The sequence below is a fragment of the Aspergillus vadensis genome (assembly GCF_003184925.1).
Source record: "Aspergillus vadensis CBS 113365 unplaced genomic scaffold BO88scaffold_5, whole genome shotgun sequence".
Lineage (NCBI taxonomy): Eukaryota > Fungi > Ascomycota > Eurotiomycetes > Eurotiales > Aspergillaceae > Aspergillus > Aspergillus vadensis.
Window position 1 is genome coordinate 645166 of NW_020292043.1, and position 17576 is coordinate 662741.

General features: G+C 51.6%; 8 protein-coding genes across 8 annotated transcripts; 2 read left to right on the forward strand and 6 right to left on the reverse strand.

The window, feature by feature from the left end:
* The first annotated feature begins 170 nt into the window (after positions 1–170).
* Positions 171–1042, forward strand: BO88DRAFT_402931 (uncharacterized protein). The gene is made up of 3 exons (XM_025706232.1): positions 171–394; positions 541–773; positions 860–1042. Exons 1-3 carry the CDS (start codon positions 211–213, stop codon positions 887–889), a joined length of 447 nt encoding a protein of 148 aa, XP_025565368.1. The 5' UTR covers positions 171–210; the 3' UTR covers positions 890–1042.
* A 465-nt stretch (positions 1043–1507) lies between these two features.
* On the reverse strand, positions 1508–2624 carry BO88DRAFT_423441 (40S ribosomal protein eS19; the record flags this gene model as incomplete). Its single annotated transcript, XM_025708648.1, has 4 exons — positions 1508–1796; positions 1873–1933; positions 2003–2066; positions 2595–2624. 4 exons carry the CDS (start codon positions 2622–2624, stop codon positions 1508–1510), a joined length of 444 nt encoding a protein of 147 aa, XP_025565369.1.
* Positions 2625–2981: 357 nt separating this feature from the next.
* Positions 2982–5788, reverse strand: BO88DRAFT_235023 (RNA 5'-triphosphatase domain-containing protein). The gene is made up of 2 exons (XM_025702087.1): positions 4977–5788; positions 2982–4929 (listed from the first exon to the last, which is right to left on the reverse strand). The coding sequence occupies exons 1-2, from the start codon at positions 5416–5418 to the stop codon at positions 3158–3160; spliced, it is 2214 nt and encodes a 737-aa protein (XP_025565370.1). The 5' UTR covers positions 5419–5788; the 3' UTR covers positions 2982–3157.
* Positions 5789–6667: 879 nt separating this feature from the next.
* ilv3B (putative mitochondrial dihydroxy acid dehydratase) lies at positions 6668–8950 on the reverse strand. The gene is made up of 3 exons (XM_025704677.1): positions 8652–8950; positions 8361–8574; positions 6668–8309 (listed from the first exon to the last, which is right to left on the reverse strand). The coding sequence occupies exons 1-3, from the start codon at positions 8808–8810 to the stop codon at positions 6856–6858; spliced, it is 1827 nt and encodes a 608-aa protein (XP_025565371.1). The 5' UTR covers positions 8811–8950; the 3' UTR covers positions 6668–6855.
* A 314-nt stretch (positions 8951–9264) lies between these two features.
* Positions 9265–11198, reverse strand: BO88DRAFT_433538 (pex2/pex10/pex12 family protein). Its single transcript, XM_025709431.1, has 3 exons — positions 10685–11198; positions 10353–10616; positions 9265–10302 (listed from the first exon to the last, which is right to left on the reverse strand). The coding sequence occupies exons 1-3, from the start codon at positions 10991–10993 to the stop codon at positions 9427–9429; spliced, it is 1449 nt and encodes a 482-aa protein (XP_025565372.1). The 5' UTR covers positions 10994–11198; the 3' UTR covers positions 9265–9426.
* Positions 11199–12708: 1510 nt separating this feature from the next.
* Positions 12709–14318, forward strand: BO88DRAFT_433539 (acid phosphatase PHOa; the record flags this gene model as incomplete). The annotated part of the gene is made up of 3 exons (XM_025709432.1): positions 12709–12894; positions 12957–13018; positions 13082–14318. 3 exons carry the CDS (start codon positions 12709–12711, stop codon positions 14178–14180), a joined length of 1347 nt encoding a protein of 448 aa, XP_025565373.1. The 3' UTR covers positions 14181–14318.
* Positions 14319–14530: 212 nt separating this feature from the next.
* BO88DRAFT_383902 (aldehyde dehydrogenase family protein) lies at positions 14531–16186 on the reverse strand (the record flags this gene model as incomplete). The annotated part of the gene is made up of 4 exons (XM_025704678.1): positions 14531–15459; positions 15521–15954; positions 16005–16074; positions 16133–16186. 4 exons carry the CDS (start codon positions 16184–16186, stop codon positions 14572–14574), a joined length of 1446 nt encoding a protein of 481 aa, XP_025565374.1. The 3' UTR covers positions 14531–14571.
* A 464-nt stretch (positions 16187–16650) lies between these two features.
* BO88DRAFT_486083 (uncharacterized protein) lies at positions 16651–17440 on the reverse strand (the record flags this gene model as incomplete). Its single annotated transcript, XM_025712392.1, has 3 exons — positions 17056–17440; positions 16853–16991; positions 16651–16783 (listed from the first exon to the last, which is right to left on the reverse strand). The coding sequence occupies exons 1-3, from the start codon at positions 17150–17152 to the stop codon at positions 16651–16653; spliced, it is 369 nt and encodes a 122-aa protein (XP_025565375.1). The 5' UTR covers positions 17153–17440.
* Between the last annotated feature and the right edge of the window lie 136 nt (positions 17441–17576).

Here is a 17576-nt window from a genome sequence, read left to right on the forward strand (position 1 = left end):
CATCCATCGGAAGTCCCTCCATCGGCCCGACAGATCTTGTTCTCCCCTCACTAAGTTACTACTACTTACATCACCGATCTATGCAGCATCCATTAAATAAAAGTATACCGTTTTCCACCCCTCACAACCACCCATACACATCCGATTCACAACACATCACCACCCAAACCACAGCAAAAGAAACACTATCCAAAAGAGAATCAATTCAAAATGAGCTACACAATCACCACCCCCCCATCCACCCTCCTCCCCCCCACCAGCGCCGCCATGATCTCCTTCCTGGAGAACTTCTACCGCATCAGCGACACCGAATCCCTGCACAACGAATACGTGACGAACTTCACCGAAGATGCGACGCTCATTATGGGCTCGAAGGTTGCGAAGGGGTTGGATGGTATGCTCCCCCTCCCCCACCCAATTCTCTTTCCTCTTTAGTACCCTTTTCTTCATGCAATTAATTACACCTACTCTCAATTAATCCGAACCACACCTCCGACTACATGAACAAACACTAACAACCCATGATATGGAATAATACAGAAATCCTCACCCTCCGCCACGGCCTTTGGACCCACGTCGCACGCCGCAAACACACCCCCGAACGGGTATATTTCGGCGCGGAGCGAGAACTCATGCTGTATGGGACGGTGAAGTATGTGCTGAGGAAGGATGTGGAGGCTGGAAAGCCTGATGAGGAGATTGAGGTGCCTTGGGCTGGGAGGGTCGTGTTTGATGAGAAGGTCGAGAAAATGCGGTTTTATCAGGTTTATTTGGTACGTACATACCTCCCCATTCTTTTTCTTTCTTGGTGGTGGTGGTGGTTCGGGGATGTTGGCTAATTGATTGGTGTTGGGTTTAGGATCCGACGGCGCAGGGTGGGAAGAAATAGGTACTTAAGTTGGGATTGAGGAGTAGGTTGTGGGGTTTAGAAGGGGAGGGTATCATGTGTTGGGTAGATGTAGGTGGGTGGGCACTGACTGCATGGTGTATATAGTTGTTACTTGTATATGATTGTATGCATTACATTGTTTTTAAGGTCGTTGATGGGCTTGCATATAGGCTTGAATACCTGTGTCCTTGGAGGCTGGTTTCTAGACGGGCTCTATACATCTATCGGGAGAGGAGATCTAGGCGGAATTTCTACACCATGTATGAATTGTCCTTTATGCCCGCAGGAACAACCAATTGATCGATAAAAAAAAGAGAAAAGGTAGTAGTAGTCAAGTCATCCTCTCCCTGTCGTAGCCACTCATTCGTCTCAATATTCCATTTCCCCATCTAACCCAACGCACCCCCCCTGGGTGGCCCCATCCAAACCGCGCGGGATTTGGTGTCAAAAGACAAACGGGGAGTTTTTAAGAAACACAGCAAAGAAGCTAAGCCTAGCTCAGCTTCAATAGGGAGTTTGCCAGGTGTAGGTAGAGAGATAGAAGGTAAGGGGTTCGGAGAAAAAGAGTAACATCAGGACTTTTTCATTATTTTAGCTCGAGCATCCGGAGAGACTAATTTACTCCTCGTCCTCCTCCTCGTCAACGGTGGTCTTGGCGATACGGTCAAGATCACGCTGGCCGCTCTGGGTGATGCGACGGCCACCCTTCTCCTCATCGTGCTCGAGGACACCGATCTTCTCGAGGGACTGCATGACCTTACGGTCGACGGAGCCGGAGGCATCGACGTGGTGGGCGGGGCGGGAGCCGCGGTTCTTGGTGGAACCGTGGACCTTGCGGAGACGGCCAACACCGACGGTCTTGCGCATGTAGATGTGGCGAGCGACGGCGGCAGCGCGGATGTAGTACCTATTTGCAAGTATTCGTTAATCACGCTGGTTCTTTTTCTTCTTCGACATGTTTGAATCAATGGCAGTTGTCGTACCAGTCGGCGTCCTGGGGAGGGAGCTCGTTGGAGGCGGAGGTCTTGACAGTGTCAACCCAACCTATTTAAACCGTATTAGTTCTTTGATCTGATGGTTGCGATTGTTCGAAAGGATCCCGTGTGCACGAACCAGGAATGGGGAGCTTTCCCTGACGCTTCAGGAAAGCAGAGTAAGCAGCGATGAACTTCTGCGCCTATAACCATAGAAAAGAATCCTGTTAGCCGTTCCGTCCATAAAACATCCTGTATCGTAGATTGTCTGGCAGGTGCGCATTCAGGCACGACATGGCATGGCATATAACATGGCACGGCACGTATCGGCAAATCTGGACATATCCTGCATGTCGCGGCGGCAGTGGTTCCAGTTCGTTCCTGACCCCATAACATCCATTTGATCCAGAATCTCCAAATTCAATATACATGGCTGGAGTATACAATCGCGTAGTCGTGCAAGCATTGCATATTCCCCAATCCATAGCCAAAACTCATCACATCTGATGCCCAGAGTATATATGTACCCAGCCTTGCTTGACGCGCCCAAATTCGATCCCAGATAGATATATGATTGTCGCTTGCTCCGTCGAATGCTGATACCAGATAAAATTTCATTTTTGTCGGTTTGTCCTGATCGTGCCGTGCCATATTGTGCCATGCCATACCATGCCATCCATCCCATTCCGCACCGACCAACCAATCTCGAATCTTGATATGACATGACTTACGTCGACATCGCGAACGGTGACACCACCCATTTTTGCGACTTGTTGAACCTCGAACGGGGAATCGAAGAGAGGGACGAGGGAGGCGTGGAGGGGGATGGGTCGGTCGTTGTCGTCGTTGAAGGGGAGTCGGGGTCAGAAAGCCTCGAAATTTCGGATTCGCACACAACTTTGCGCGAGTAGTGCTTCTCGGTTGGCTGTGGGCGCTTCGCTTAGCCTGTTTGGGTTAGCCGTACCCTAAGTTGGTGCCTGGGGCAGATGGTGCTGGGCGGTGAGTTTTTGATAGGTCATGTGACTGGGGTCGTGCGTTCAGGCAGGGAACTATTGATGCCTTACTTTTGTATCATGTAGATCCGTGATTAGTGAGCGATTACTACTAGGTAGGAAGCATGTTCAGCATACGTATTTCTCTATTTCAACTCCATCCCTACTGTACAGTCTATGGTATAATTATCGTGATTCATAAAGCGAAAACCCATTATCCTCCATTACGAGAAGGGAAAAAAGATGTAACCCGAAAAATCCCAGCCAACGCCTGCCTTCCTGCCAAACCTAACTCATTCTTCCTACAGCGTTGGCGCCCGCTTCAGCCCAACGCAGTATCGCACAAATAGGGTATCAATAAAGTGTTCGTGACGGATGCCTGGTGGACGTCGCCGTTCGAACTCCTCAATCGCTTCCGGCACACTGAACCCGCGCCGTTCGATCAAGTATGAGACAATCAAGAATCCCGTGCGGTTGAATCCGTAATGACAGTGGACTCCAACGACCGGACGTGGACCCTTGGAATTGCCGGACTTCTCCATCTTCTCAGTAATTTCATTCTGTAGTCGGTCTACTAGTGCGATGAAATCGCGAACCTCGTCTGGAGTAGGTGGGATCTTTGACACCGTGGGGTGCTTGTGGTAGTGGATGCCACCTTTCTCCATCGACGCGGGATTGTATACCGGATTCTCGTAGCTGATATCAATCACAGCGTAGATCTTGTCGCGGTAAGCTTGAGAGAACAGAACAGGGTTGTGTTCTTCGTCCACCTCCCGGAGCATCTTGAGCGCCGCAAAGGTGTCAGCAATTCTTTCTGACACTGGAGCAACCTTCTTCCACTTCGCCAGGTTCTTCACGTCCCACTTTCCCGACGTATTAAGATATTGCAGCTGCCAGCCCATGCTGAGGCGGTTATCGATGTGCTGGCTGAGAAAGTCTTGGATGATCCCGGCAAGAGTGCGGTACGTTGCACGGTCGTAGATCAATGCATGAGACGCCGGAGCAGGTAAAATAACAGTCTTGACCGACCGCCGAGATCCCGGCTGATCAGACTCACTCGTGATCTCCTTCTCTTCAATATGTGGCTCCACCCCGAATTCCTCTTCGTGTGCCCGCCGATCATACGATGCAGGCATCTTATCGTGAACTGCGGATGCATCGGGAATGGAGCTCACCCCATCCGCGTCGTCATCCACGCTGCACCCTGCTCGGGCAAAGAACCCCAGGATCTTCTTTAGCTCTGCAGGTTTGTTCACCGCATCCGCTTCACCAGCCACTAGAAGAACGGGCGTGCGCACACCTGCCCATACATCCTCGCCTGGGATGCCTCCGACGGCCTTGCCATTACTGTCGTACGACGGCAGAGTTCCCCATGCCATCCGTCTCCACACGGCCGTTTTGCTCTGCTTATTATAGCGGACTTGGAGGCCTCTGGTATCGGGATCTGCTGCTGCGCCGACAAGCCTATTCACGCTGGTGCTGTGTAAACCGCCCCGCCGATCCCAGTAGCGCCAGAGGTCGAAGATTGGGCTGGGTACATGCAGAAGCCGGCGAAATTTGGCAACATCATGTGGGGGTGGAGGTGCAGCGCGAGGGCAGACGGCAATGAGACCGAGAATATGTTCTTTCAAACCAGCGCCTATCGAAGACGTGGAGGATGCTAATAGAGCAGACAGGGAACAGCCCAGACTATGAGAGATCAGAACCACTTCTTGGCCTGCATCCTTGTCCCGGTGCTGCTCAATGGCTGTAGCAAGCAACTCTGCCAGCGCTTCCACAGTATACGCGTCCCAAGAAGTGGGCGAAAAGGACGACAAGCCGCACCCAGGGAGATCGATCCCAAAGCAAGGCCCGACATTGGAAAGACTCGTAAGCAGATGATTAAATTGCGCAAGAGATCCACCCAAGCCATGCACAAAGACCAACAACGGAATCGGCGAGGGCTTAGTGGGCAATTTGTCCTTTTGAGGATGCGGACGGAAGAACGTTCTGATAGAAGGATATGTCGCCGTAGATGTTGTGTATGACAGGTATGATGAGTGCTTCTTCAGGAGGCCTGGGTCTGTATCATGGGCTTGTCTATGTCAGTATCCAACATTGAAACACTGAGAGAGTACCAACCATTCTCGCTCTGCTTTTGTTGAGGCACTTCCGTCTTCTCCGCAACAGTGCCTTCAGTGCCATGGCGTAGAGATCCCGTGCTATCGTAGTCTTCCTCATCTGAAGAAGTGACCATTCCTTCAGAGCGCTTGGATAAGCCTTTGCGCGTTCGACGAAAACGTGCCTTTCCTGAGACTTGTCCCCAGGCCTTGCGCCGCAGGACGGAAGAAATGATTCCGCAACCCAGCATAGTGATGAAACAAGTAGTCAGGAAAACGACCTTTCCCCAATTCACCGTGCCATCGTAGCTATATGCCTGACAAAGACGGGCGAGTGAAGCAAAAGCACCAGAATTGGTGAAGGCAGTGTAAGTCGAGTCCCAAAAACGTAGAGAAGCACCCAAATCCACAAGACCGGACCGAGAGGTGGTAGGGGAGGTTAAAGGGACATCTGTCGACCCCATCCCCGGCGGCGACGAAGACAATGTTGGGGATACTTATAAGACTACCGACTGGTCCAGGCGCGAAGCTGCGTCGCCCCTAAACAGGAACCTTATTACCGCTCACCGATCGCCCACGCCTTAACACCTAGTGTCAGGGATCCCTCCGTTTAGGGACCAACGATCGGGAGCGAAGAGGATCCGTTCTGGAATGCGAGTCGAAGTTCACACGAGCCGAGAGAACGGCACCTCTTTGGCGGGTCAGGAGAGTCTCCAGGATCGATAGTGAGGCAACGGAGCGGGTCGATCGAAACACTCAGCAGCCGGGAAGCCCAACGATAGCGCGCTATGAGGCAACGAGTTTGGAGTAGACTATTTTGAGGTAAGGAGAGCTTGTTCTTAGGTACGACTTTAACTGCGCCCCGGGATGGTTTGGACCAATGAATGCTGGGTATCCGTCACGTTGGTCTGCTGGCTGCGCCTAGGCGTTCCGGACAATTTGACAGATCCACCAAGTCTTTATCTGAACCAAAGTAAGGAGGACGACGGCCCAATTTGTTTTGAGGACTGTTCCCAACCGAATGACGACGATATCTCAATTGTTGGTTGACCCAAGTACACTCCGGGTCACATGGAGCGTTTTGCGCGGAGATTCCAGTCGGCGGGAGAGTGATGCGGAGGATGATGCGCCTGACGTCGCAAAAGAACTGTGAAGCAAGTCAGCTATGATCCCCAAGCCACCCAAAATCTAGTCGTACAGGGAACTCATGAGAGTACAGCGTCAACTTTCAGATTGAATGATGGGCGGGGTTTGGCAGCGGTGGGCACACTCATACCTAGCTGTGCAGCACCAGCAATAGAAAATCGCAACCACTCTTTGCGACTGAGGAACGCAAACCTTAACTGGAGTAACTGCAGGCGGGCTGGATCGCGGAGCGGAATCCGGAAGAGAAGCAGAAATTGTGGCGGATAACGACAGGGAGCGGCGACAAACAACAGGCCTGTCAGAGGGTCGGAGGCAAGACCGTGGAGGATCTGCGATACTTTGGTTTGTCGCAAATTTGCCGGCGGTGATTCACATCCACTCATGGCGTCACGCTGCAGCTTCCTGGATGACTCATCCTGCGCTAGTCCCTTTTGGGTCTTTCGGATGCCGGAGTTCTCGCCGCTCCAAACACGAGACCATCTTCTATAACTTTAAGAGGAAGATTGTATAGAGTAATATGATATTCTTCGAATTGTAGAGAGCCAGCTAGGCATAACTTCCTTTTTTGTCATTCATTGCTTTGATTCCTGATGTGTACATAGTATCAAACTATTCCAAAGTACTACCATGACAGGACAGCTGCGTCATTGGAACAGTCTCCACAGCCAAGTTGGGTTATAGTATGGATACATCTTGGGATAAACAAATAATTTTATTGAGAAACTGGGAACGGAGCCAAATCCATACCACTCCACCTAAAATAGATCCGTCATGGCTCCGTTCGAGGCATCTCCCACCAACCGAGCATATTTGGCCAGCACACCTCGTGTGACATGCGGTGCTGGGGGCTTCCACTCCCGCAGACGCTGCTGCACCTCCTCATCCGATACATCCATGGTGATGGCGTTTGATTCGGCATCAATTGTGATCACATCGCCGTCCCGAACAACGGCAATGGGCCCTCCTACGGCAGCTTCAGGGACAATATGCCCCACAATAAATCCGTGACTAGCGCCAGAGTATCGACCGTCCGTAATCAGTGCCACGTTGGTGAGCTTGGCTCCCATGAGCGCTGCACTGGCCTTGAGCTGTTCCGGCATTCCCGGGCCACCCTTAGGGCCCTCGTAACGAACAACGATGACCAGGTTCTCGCCATGAGGGATCTTGCCCTGGTTCAGGGCCTCATTGAGCTGATGCTCCTTGTCAAACACGCGCGCCTTACCCGTGAACCGGAGCCCTTCCTTGCCGGTAATCTTAGCAACCGCACCACCGGGTGCAAGGTTACCTCGCAGGATCTGAAGGTGGCCCGTTGCCTTGATAGGGTTGTCCAGGGGGCGGATGATGACCTGGTCAGCAGACAACGATGGGTATGATGCTACGTTCTGGGCCAGAGTCTTGCCGGTCACAGTGGGAATATCGCCATCAAGCAGACCAGCTGCGATCAACAACTTCTGGACCGACGGGATGCCTCCGACTTCGTAGAGGTCCGCCATGTAGTACTTTCCGCTAGGGGACAGGTCTGCAATGAAAGGGATCTTGTTGCTGACCCGCTGGACATCGTCTAGAGTAAGGTCCACGCCGGCAGTGCGGGCCATAGCCAGGAAGTGGAGCACACCATTGGTGCTTCCTCCCAGGGCCATAGTCATGACCAGGGCATTCTCGAAAGACCGCTTGGTCAACAAGTCCCGAGGACGGATGTCCTTTTCCATGCAAACCTTGATGGCTTCGGCTGCCTTGACACACTCACGCATCTTGGTCGGGGAGGATGCAGGGGTAGAAGACGAGCCGGGCAAGGAGAGACCCATGGACTCAATTGCTGTAGCCATGGTGTTGGCCGTGAACATACCACCACATGCTCCCGCGCTCGGGCAGGCATGCCTCTCCAGATCATCCATAATCTCATCCTTGCTCTTGCTAGTATCACCTCCATCATCCGGTTGACGGAGAGTGTTGTATGTGTAGGCACCAGCAGCTTCGAAGCATGTCGAAACGCTTACACGCTTCCGAAGAAGCTGGGAATACCCAACTTCGATAGTACCACCGTAGAGCATGATTGAGGGCCGATTGTGTCTTGCCATACCCATCACCACACCAGGCATGTTCTTGTCGCATCCGGGGATGGCAATGCAGGCGTCATGGTATTGAGCGCACGTTACAGACTCAACGCTGTCTGCAATGATTTCACGGGTCTGGAGAGAGAACCGCATACCTAACATCCAGTTAGACACGACCAGCGTATTGGCGTTTATTCAAAACCAACCTTCACTACCCATGCCAATCGCATCCGACACACCAATAGTATTGTACTGCCACCCAATCATGCCTTGGTCCGTGATCGCCTTCTTCACCGTCTTGGCCAGGTCCAACAGGTGCATGTTGCAAGGATTGCCTTCCCACCACACTGACGCAACACCAACCTGGGGACTCTTCGTCATGGCATTGTGATCGGGAATGCCTGCCGCGTAGAGCATAGCCTGTCCAGTTCGCATGAGGTCAACACTCGTCCAAGATCTGCGGGGAGAGCAATATGCAAGAAACACCGATTACCAACCTTCGCGCCAGGGAACTCATGGCCTCTGGTGATAGTAGAAGACCAACGATTCAAGACGGGGGTTCCATCTTCATGCTTGGTGCCCGCTGGTACGCAGGGAAATTCGAGGTACTTGGCCTCGCCCAAGGTGGATGACACGGCAGGTTTGGCGGGGTCCATTGTGCAGAGTCAGGAAGGGTAAGAGAGAGAACAGGGCTGGTGGGGTGGACTGAAGGTATTGAACAGCTGCACTGGCCAATGAGCCATATATGGAGGGGATGGAAGATGAGGGGTGATGAGAGGCTATACCGAACTCCGTGTTGTAAGTGTGCGGTCTGCAGTCCCAAAGCCCCTCGTTCGCCTGTAGACTCGGAGGTACGGCGAGCGAGTGCCCGGTTCAATCGGCGAGCAGTCCGTTGCGGGGAAGGCACGATCCGCGGTATAATCATCCTCGATGTGATTAGCTGCACTTGATGCTCGGGGGGAGGAACCGCTGGTTGTGATTCGAGCAGTCGGGCAGCTTGGGTGGGGTTCCGCTTGTAAAGAGTGGGCCAGCCATCATCTCGAGTACAGTGCGAGATTAGTACTACTGCATCATCTCTTTACTATTACTGCACTAATTGCGAGCACAGAAAAGGTCAAGAGGAGCATACGCTGCTGGGTATCTTCCATTAAGAGCCAACTCCAAATAATAACTGTCGTCATCACCCATGCATGACACCGACAACTGTAGACTGGCAATGTGCCAGAACGATGCAATGCTATCCTCACTAACACCAAAACAGGACGCCGGTCTCTACTGTACTGACCCGTCCGTCTCTGCCTCCTCATCATGTACTACCTCTTCCAGTGCATCCTTCTCGATGGTCGACCATTGGCTTGAGTGGTGAAGCGCCTCATCCGACGTAACCTCCTCCAATGGGCTTGATTTCCCAGTGCTATCCTCCGCCCCCAGCTCGTTTGCAGTATTGTCATCGCCATCCACTGCAAACCCCACCATCTTTCCCGAGCTTGACTGGGGTCGTGTTTCTTCCAGTACATCGCCATTCCAGGGTTTGCATTTCTTCACAATCTCGCCACAGCGTAGACAGACCCAGCCTTCTCCCTCTTCCCCTTCGAGCTTCTGCACAATACAGACAAAACAATATATACAACCGCAGGGTATAGTTTCATAGGGGTTAGTTATATCCGTCTGGGCTGACCCGACGATGCCTCCCGACGAGGCTGACGCGGCTATTGCTTCACCCTCCGTCGTGGACGTGGGGTTGTTGTCTTTGTAGCATATCGCGCAGGTTCTCTCCGGAAGAAAAGCCAATTCACCCTGCTTTCCGGTCTGTTCTTCATCCTCGCTTCCGGACTTGAGAGTGGATAGTGTCTTGCGCCACAGCCTGGAGAGCCACCGGCGCCATCGGCTAATACCCACGAGCGGCAAGAGGAAGAGGAGAAACTCCGTCATCGCGTGCCACACAAGTTGACGATTAAGATATTCGAATGACACCTCACGACTCGCCTGCGCGGAAGGTGGAATCAAGCGCATACGAAGCACGCGGTCGACCAGGGTCCGATATCGGCCATTCACCAAGAATACAAGAAAGGAGACGAAGGCGGCGATCGAGTGAGACGCGGAAATGAGGTCTGTCATGCGGGCGAGCATGCGTACTTCCTGGGACGGCTGCATTTGTGAGTGCCATGCACAAGGATCCAATAGACTTAGATTCTTACCTCCTCGTACCCACTCTCTTGGTTAATCAGCCAGCTTTCCCATTTTCCCCAAGCGTATCGGCCACCGACTGTAAGCAGACCATAGAGGGATTTCTGCCACTTTGTTGGTGCCGAATGCACGGGTCCTTTGCTGCGACTATCGATGTATTTTAGGTTCTGCAACGCTGCGCCATAGGAGGCATCGTGGTCCCATATCGAGAGCTTGAAAAGGATCGCACGGAGAGCGAATTGAATCTCGTGAGACCAGTCTTCACGTAGTTGAGGCTGATACCGATGGACGTTAGCTTTATCCACAAAGTATCTCCAAATTCCCTATCTGGACATGGACTAACCCCGTAATATTTCAATGCGTCCCCCACCTGTCCTTTCAATAGTCCCAGTAATTCTTCATCTAACAGTTCGGCATCGACCTGGCCGACGCGGTACGCAGGCCTGATACCCTCTCGGCCTCTAATCGTATTCCATAACGAGAAACCCGACTGGGGCAGTTTGTTCAGGGGATAAGGGAGTCGCTGAAGACTGGGATGATTGAGCGGCGACGTCCGCTGCTGCTCCGCCAGCCGGGCGCGAGCCTCCGCTTCGCGGAGACGACGACGTTCCAGAACCCTTTCCTGGGCAGCGGCGAAATTTGTAGAACTCATCGTTGAATCATTGTCAGGAGATCAAATTTGGAGGGTCGATAGGGGCGCTTGGAGAAGGTTGTTGAAGGTCAAGGCGACAACCTCGCAGTCGCAGTGTTGGCTATCATAGTAAGTTCGTTGACGGCTCCAGCTCAGTCGGTTGTCCGTTCGGAAGGGAAACAGCCGAGGTTGAGATAAAAGCACGTGACCAGACCGATGATAAGCCTGTCTAACTAAGAGATTATCTGGTTACTGGATATGTGCATACAAGAAGTGGTCGACAAACAATTGCTCCTAGCAGAATATTGAGGACAATTGCCAATGCCGTTGAGCAATATAATAATTCCTATGTTGTTCTAATAGAAAGAAACATATCAATGCATGCCGTCCTACCGAAGAGCATGCGCACGGTCACATGGCGATAGCAATAGAGCAAGATAGGAGTCCATCTTCATCTTAATTTCCCGCCTGCTTGCCGGCTCCACTGTGATTGATATCCCCTGTGCCAGAAAAGGTAGTATATCACTTGACTACATGATAGACATGAGTCTACCCCTCACCTTTGAGCCCATCACACAAGCCGACCAGCCTGCAGTCTCACAAGTTGTGAATGAGTGGAATGCAACCCTACCCTACTTGCTATCGATGTCAGCAACTGGGAGCCAGTTGGGAATCAAGAGCAGACATCGGTTCAGCCATGAGTGAGAACAATATGTGCCAAGCATGAGCAAGGTGGCATGCGACCACAATCCCCGGCACCCTAAAATGATGCTGTGTCGGTTGACACCGACATGGAGCTCCTGCTGCTGAAATCCTCCGAAGGGGACTAGTAATGTTCCATCTGCTGCACGAAGGTCGAGCATACTGACATTCGGTCCGCCCTGGTTGGTTGGCCTCCGATCCAGGGCCGAAAAAATTCCTGGCCAGTGCCCTTGACCACGCTGCAGGGTGTTCGGCTCCCCGGACTAAACAGAGCCAGCCAGCGGTGCACGTGCGGCCCTCGACTGCCTCTGGTGCCCCGCTTGGGGTTGCGGTGCCAAGCCACTGGGAAGCCTTAGCGCTTGCGGAGCTGACTGGAGATATCTACTACTATACGACAATCTCGTACTTCATAGTTAGTCGAGCAATTATTACTGTGTCCCCTGGATGTTGTCTTACCTTCCGCCAAACTCCGCACATGATGAAAAGTGGTATGCCGGCATTCGGACGGATCTCGATTCCATCTCCGCACTTGCTAAGGTTTTGGCGTACCAAACTCCCAACAATATCGGAGGATGGCACCTTGGTCTTGGTCTTGGCCTTGGATTAGGAACAATCCTGCTGCCGACGGCCATTCACTATCCAGTAGTTATTCCCAGTCAGAGCCAAGAAAGGGCGGATTGTCATCGAATAGGAACATCCGCCTTGGCCGCGTGCTTCTCTCAACCCTCACTCTGTAGTCGCTTGGTGAAGTGTTCTCGTGTACCTGGGTGGATACGCCCTTCACTGCCAGGGTACCGAGTCGTTTGCGCCGTCAGCCCATGGAAAGGGCACATGGCCTCGCGTGCTGCTGCTCACCTGGCTGCCTGCTATTCTAGTTGTAGTACCAACGCCCGCTCATCTTTCCTCCCCTGGCGGTATAAGAAGCCGCAACCCGCTCGTTTCTCTCTCGTAGTTGACTGCCGATCAGCCTCCCCATCTGTTGCTTCTCACCTGACGATTACTAGCTTACTACCGTCAGAGAAAGTCAATTCACGATGAAGACTACTGTCGCTTGTCTGTTGGCGGCGGCCTCCGTGGCATATGCCCAGGTTACCAACGTGTCGGAGCCTTCCCTCTCTTCAATTGAGAAGGATGCTGCCACCATCAAGCCGTACTCGCCGGTGTCGAACGTTCAGGGTCTTGCCTTCAACCGCTTCTTTCAGATTTGGCTTGAGAACATCGTATGTGCCAGACGTTGGATCACGTTTGGGTGTACTCTTCTCTGACTTGTCATCTCGTTCAGGACTATACGGATGCGGCCGCCGACGATAATATGAAGTGGCTCGCCTCCCAGGGTATCACACTGTAAGTTTTAGGCTCAGTAAATGTGACCACTCAGACTAGAAGCAGATATTGAACGCTTCATAGGACCAATTTCCACGCCGTCACTCATCCTTCTGAGCCAAACTACTGCGCCTCCGCCGCTGGAGACACCTTCGGCATGGACAACGATGATTTTATTCAGATCCCCGCCAACGTGTCGACCATTGCCGATTTGTTCGACACCAAAGGAATTTCCTGGGGAGAGTACCAGGAGCACCAGCCCTACCCCGGATTCCAGGGATTCAACTACTCCAACCAGAAGACTTACGACCCCGACTATGTGCGTAAGCACAACCCTCTCGTCCTGTTCAACTCCATCGCCGAGAACAGTACTCGTTTGCGCCAGATTAAGAACTTTACCAGCTTTGAGGACGACTTGGCCAGCCACAAGCTTCCTCAGTACGGCTTCGTTACTCCTAACATGACTAACGATGCGCACGACACCAACATCACATTTGGTGCGAAGTGGGAGCGCACCTGGGTCACTCCCTTGCTCAACAACTCCTACTTCATGAATGACACTCTGCTTCTTCTGACTTTTGACGAGGACGAGACTTACGCTAAGCACAACAAGATTTTCAGCGTTTTAGTGGGTGGTGTCATTCCTGATCAACTGAAGGGTACCACGGATGATACCTTCTACACCCATTACTCTGTCATCGCTTCCCTCTCTGCGAACTGGGGCTTGCCGTCTCTTGGACGCTGGGACTGCGGTGCTAACATCTTGGAAATTGTTGCGAACAAGACTGGCTATGTCAATTATAACGTTGACACCACCAACTTGCATGTCAACGAGACCTACCCCGGTCCGTTGTCTGCTGGCATTTATTCCAAGTACTCATCTGTTTGGCCCAACCCCTTGACCAACGCCACCTGCTCCGCCGGTCATGGCATTCTGGACATTGTGAAGGAGACCTACGCCAACACTCAACCTACCTACAACTACACCAGCCCCTACCCTTATGACACCAAATCCGGATACAACGTCAATGTCACAGCGACCAAGAAGTCGGCTACCTCCAGCTCTAACTCCACCTCTTCTTCCTCGTCCCCTAGTCCTTCCACCAACGCCGGTATTTCCCTTGTGTCGCCCAGCACTGGTCTGTCCGGTCTCGTCATGGGACTGGTGCTCAGTTTGTTGTGACGGCGATCTGCACTTGAGCTTGGGCTTGACTGTAAAGCGCCAGTTGCATTTACAAATAGAACTGGGGCATAGGCGATATGAAGTGGGACAGAATCATGGAGAAAAGCGGTTTAAATGTATTTTATGAATGGTAATGACACTCACGAGATGAGAAATCAAAGCTTCTTTAATTCCGAACGGCACTAAATCGTTCAATATATTCTCAATATTTGACTTCCTGCAGAAGAAGCCGGTGTTCGTAAATGCTTACAAAACATGTGACTGCGCAGTATGTCATCGAGGTAGTCAATTTGTTTCGAGTAGAGTTAGTGCAGCTAGTACAACCAGTTACGCGCAACGGCAACGCCAACCCTAATTTGAAGTAAACAACATGCTGTCTATCCACCAGCTATCAAGAGCCCGCCTGGATCAAGATAGCTTTGGTCTCAAGATAACCATCCATGCTATGCAGAAAGCTCTCACGGCCCATTCCACTTCCTTTAAAGCCACCGAAGGGCATATCTTTCGGCATACAGGGACTCGTGCAATTCACACCCACAGTACCGGCCTCCAGCAGCTTCGACACTCGCACAGCCCGGTCAATATCCCTTGTGAAGACAGCCGCATACAAGCCGTATTCACTATCATTGGCTTTGGCGAGTACCTCTTCCTCCGTCCGGAATATGTTGATGACAACTACAGGCCCGAAGATCTCCTCTTTCATAATCTGCGCATCCTCTGGAGCATTTTCGAACACCGTTGGCTTGACAAAATACCCATTCTTGGCATCACCTCCGAGTGTCAGGTCACCCTCCTTCTCGCCAGCGAGCAAGTATGATTTGACTCGCTCATACTGGACCTGATCGACCTGTGGACCAAGGGTAGTCTCCTTGTCTAGAGGATTTCCCAGAACCGCGGCCCCAAACATGCTTTTAAATAAACCCAGAAACTTGTCTGCCACAGACTCATGCACGTAGATACGTGAGTTGGCATTGCAAGTCTGTCCACTAAAAATCTGGATACTAAAGGAAGTTTGTGCAGCAGCAGATTCAAGATCTGCATCGGGGAAGATAATGGCGGGGGTCTTGCCTCCTAACTCCGCATGCACTGTCTTCATGTTGGACAAAGCAGCATATGACTGGATCTTTCTACCCGTCAATGTTGAGCCTGTGAAGCTGAGACAGCGCACTTCCATGTGTGAGGCTAGAATAGCACCGGTGGTTGGACCATAGCCTGAAAGCACATTAACCACACCCGGTGGGAAGCCGGCCTCGGCGACCAGTTTGGCTCCAAAAGCACACTACTAAGTGTTAGTTCTGCGAATGAAAGGGGTCTTGGGGTATTCTGTGAGATTGACTTACTGTGAGGGGCGCTTTCTCGCTGCTTTTCAAGACTATGGTGTTCCCGGCTGCCAACGCAGGAGCAATCTTGATGCCGAAGAAGGCGAACGGGACATTCCAAGGTATAATAGCAGCCACCACACCATATGGCTCCTTAGATGTTATGTTGAGCTGGCCGGGGGTGTTCCAGCTAGACGACCCTTGAACGGTCCAGCCCGCTTCAGCAAAGTAGGAGAATGCATCAGCTGCCACGCTCGCATCGATGTATCGGGACACTGGCTTCCCGGAAGACAATGCCTCTAAGCGGGCGAACTCTTGTTCGTGCTCACGGATGAGGGAGGCTAGTTTATGGAAATATTTGCCTCTCTGAGTTGGTGAGAGATCCCTCCACGCTGCGAATGCGGCTTTCGCTCCTGCAACTGCATCGTTCACATCGGCTTTATTGGCTTCGTGGACTAAGAGTATGTAAATTTTACTGGACTTTGATATAGCCTTGCTAACATACCATCCGCAGCTAGCTCTTGAGTAAAGGGATTGATCACAGGAAAGGTTTTGTCATCTGACGACGATCTAAACTATTATTTGAAACTGCAATGAGTACGGAAACATCAGGTTGCAGGACATCGACCCTACCTCGCCGTTGATGAAAAGCCGCGTCTCGATTGAAGTCTGGGTATTACTAATCATCATGATGGTGTTAACTAGGAAAGCACACTTACATCCTAGCAGTATCTAACACAATGACTTCAGAATGCTCGACAAATCAATTATTATATGCACCTCACAACCATGCTGGCAGTAGAGTTAACTTACTCCAATGCCAAATGTAACCAAGTTAGCTTGGCTGTTGACGCGTACAGGGCTCTGAAAGCAGGTCATCTACACATATAGCATGGAAACAACCCACGTCTCAAGGAACTTCACGTGAACTATTGCTATGTATCTGGAGAAATGGGCAATAAAGCTCTACCGTTGTCGAGGTGGCTTACAATTTCCCAGGTAACTTTGCTCTACTTCCTGGTACCAAAACGCCATTCCCGATCAACTCGGACATTTCTACTATTGATAATCTGGAAAAGCAAGGCTAAACAAGGCAATCCAAGTTGCTTTTAATCTCTCATAAGGGTTTCATTATATCATACATAGCGTGCTTATGGAGCCAGTCCCTCACGCTTCAAATCCTGGATACCCAAAGTATCTTGATCACCAGGGCGACGCTCCGACTCCAGCTTCACCTTGTCCTCAGGGCCACCAGGGCCGTTGAATTGTCCAGCCTTTGCGAGTCTGGAAAGCCAAATCATATTAGTACAACCCATACTTGATGGATGACCTGTGTGGGTGACAAATACTCACCGGCCGCGATCATCACGACTGCCTCCCTCCTCTTCTGGGATGGGCTTGCGGTCGCTGCCGGAAGCGCCTGCTTCTCTGCCAGTACGAATGCCTGTCTCGAACTTCCTGTCCACCATCTCGTTCACTCCAGACTCAAGGGCTGCAATTGTTCAGTACATGGTTGTCGCAAAGGGTGGTGTGTCATCTCTACACGAGATACATACTGGAATCGCTCTTGGGACCAAGGCCCTGCTTGGCCTGGTAGGAGTTGAGGTCCTTTTCGGCATCGTAAGCGATGCGAACCTTGTCGTAGTCGTTCATTGTGGTAGTGAGAGTAGAGTTTGTTTTCGAGTGCTTAACAAGAGACTTGATAGAGTTTCTTCAATGGTGAATGCTAGAGAGTAAGCAGCAACAAATAGACCGAACTATATATGTGCCATCTTCAATGTCTTCGTCGTCAGGGACACTATAAGTATTGCATCATCCTACATCATAGATATGTAACGAGTAGTGCAGGAGTCTCCAGTCGAACCCCATTTCTTACTGCTGGAACCTGGTCTCGACATCCAACTCAAAGAGGTGGCCAGTTGGGATATGATATCATCACCCCCGTTACATCAAACCTCAGGCTCTACCCCTAAATCCAGCCCTAAGTAGTCATGTCCGATCGGGACTAGCTGCCAGGGTCCGGCCCTAGGGTTTTTCGGAAAGGAACAACCATGACCCGGCTGGTCCCTCCTCGGCG

Excerpts from the sequence above, each read along its gene's own strand:
- ilv3B (XM_025704677.1), bottom strand. The coding sequence starts at position 8,810 with ATGGACCCCGCCAAACCTGCCGTGTCATCCACCTTGGGCGAGGCCAAG. Across the intron at positions 8,575-8,651 it reads ATGAGTTCCCTGGCGCGAAG|GCTATGCTCTACGCGGCAGG; the intron begins GTTGGTAATCGG and ends CGAACTGGACAG. Across the intron at positions 8,310-8,360 it reads GATTGGCATGGGTAGTGAAG|GTATGCGGTTCTCTCTCCAG; the intron begins GTTGGTTTTGAA and ends ACTGGATGTTAG.
- BO88DRAFT_433538 (XM_025709431.1), bottom strand. The coding sequence starts at position 10,993 with ATGAGTTCTACAAATTTCGCCGCTGCCCAGGAAAGGGTTCTGGAACGT. Across the intron at positions 10,617-10,684 it reads ACGCATTGAAATATTACGGG|CCTCAACTACGTGAAGACTG; the intron begins GTTAGTCCATGT and ends CATCGGTATCAG. Across the intron at positions 10,303-10,352 it reads AAGAGAGTGGGTACGAGGAG|CCGTCCCAGGAAGTACGCAT; the intron begins GTAAGAATCTAA and ends TCACAAATGCAG.
- BO88DRAFT_402931 (XM_025706232.1), top strand. The coding sequence starts at position 211 with ATGAGCTACACAATCACCACCCCCCCATCCACCCTCCTCCCCCCCACC. Across the intron at positions 395-540 it reads GGTTGCGAAGGGGTTGGATG|AAATCCTCACCCTCCGCCAC; the intron begins GTATGCTCCCCC and ends GGAATAATACAG. Across the intron at positions 774-859 it reads GGTTTTATCAGGTTTATTTG|GATCCGACGGCGCAGGGTGG; the intron begins GTACGTACATAC and ends TGTTGGGTTTAG.
- BO88DRAFT_235023 (XM_025702087.1), bottom strand. The coding sequence starts at position 5,418 with ATGGGGTCGACAGATGTCCCTTTAACCTCCCCTACCACCTCTCGGTCC. Across the intron at positions 4,930-4,976 it reads ACAAAAGCAGAGCGAGAATG|CCCATGATACAGACCCAGGC; the intron begins GTTGGTACTCTC and ends GACATAGACAAG.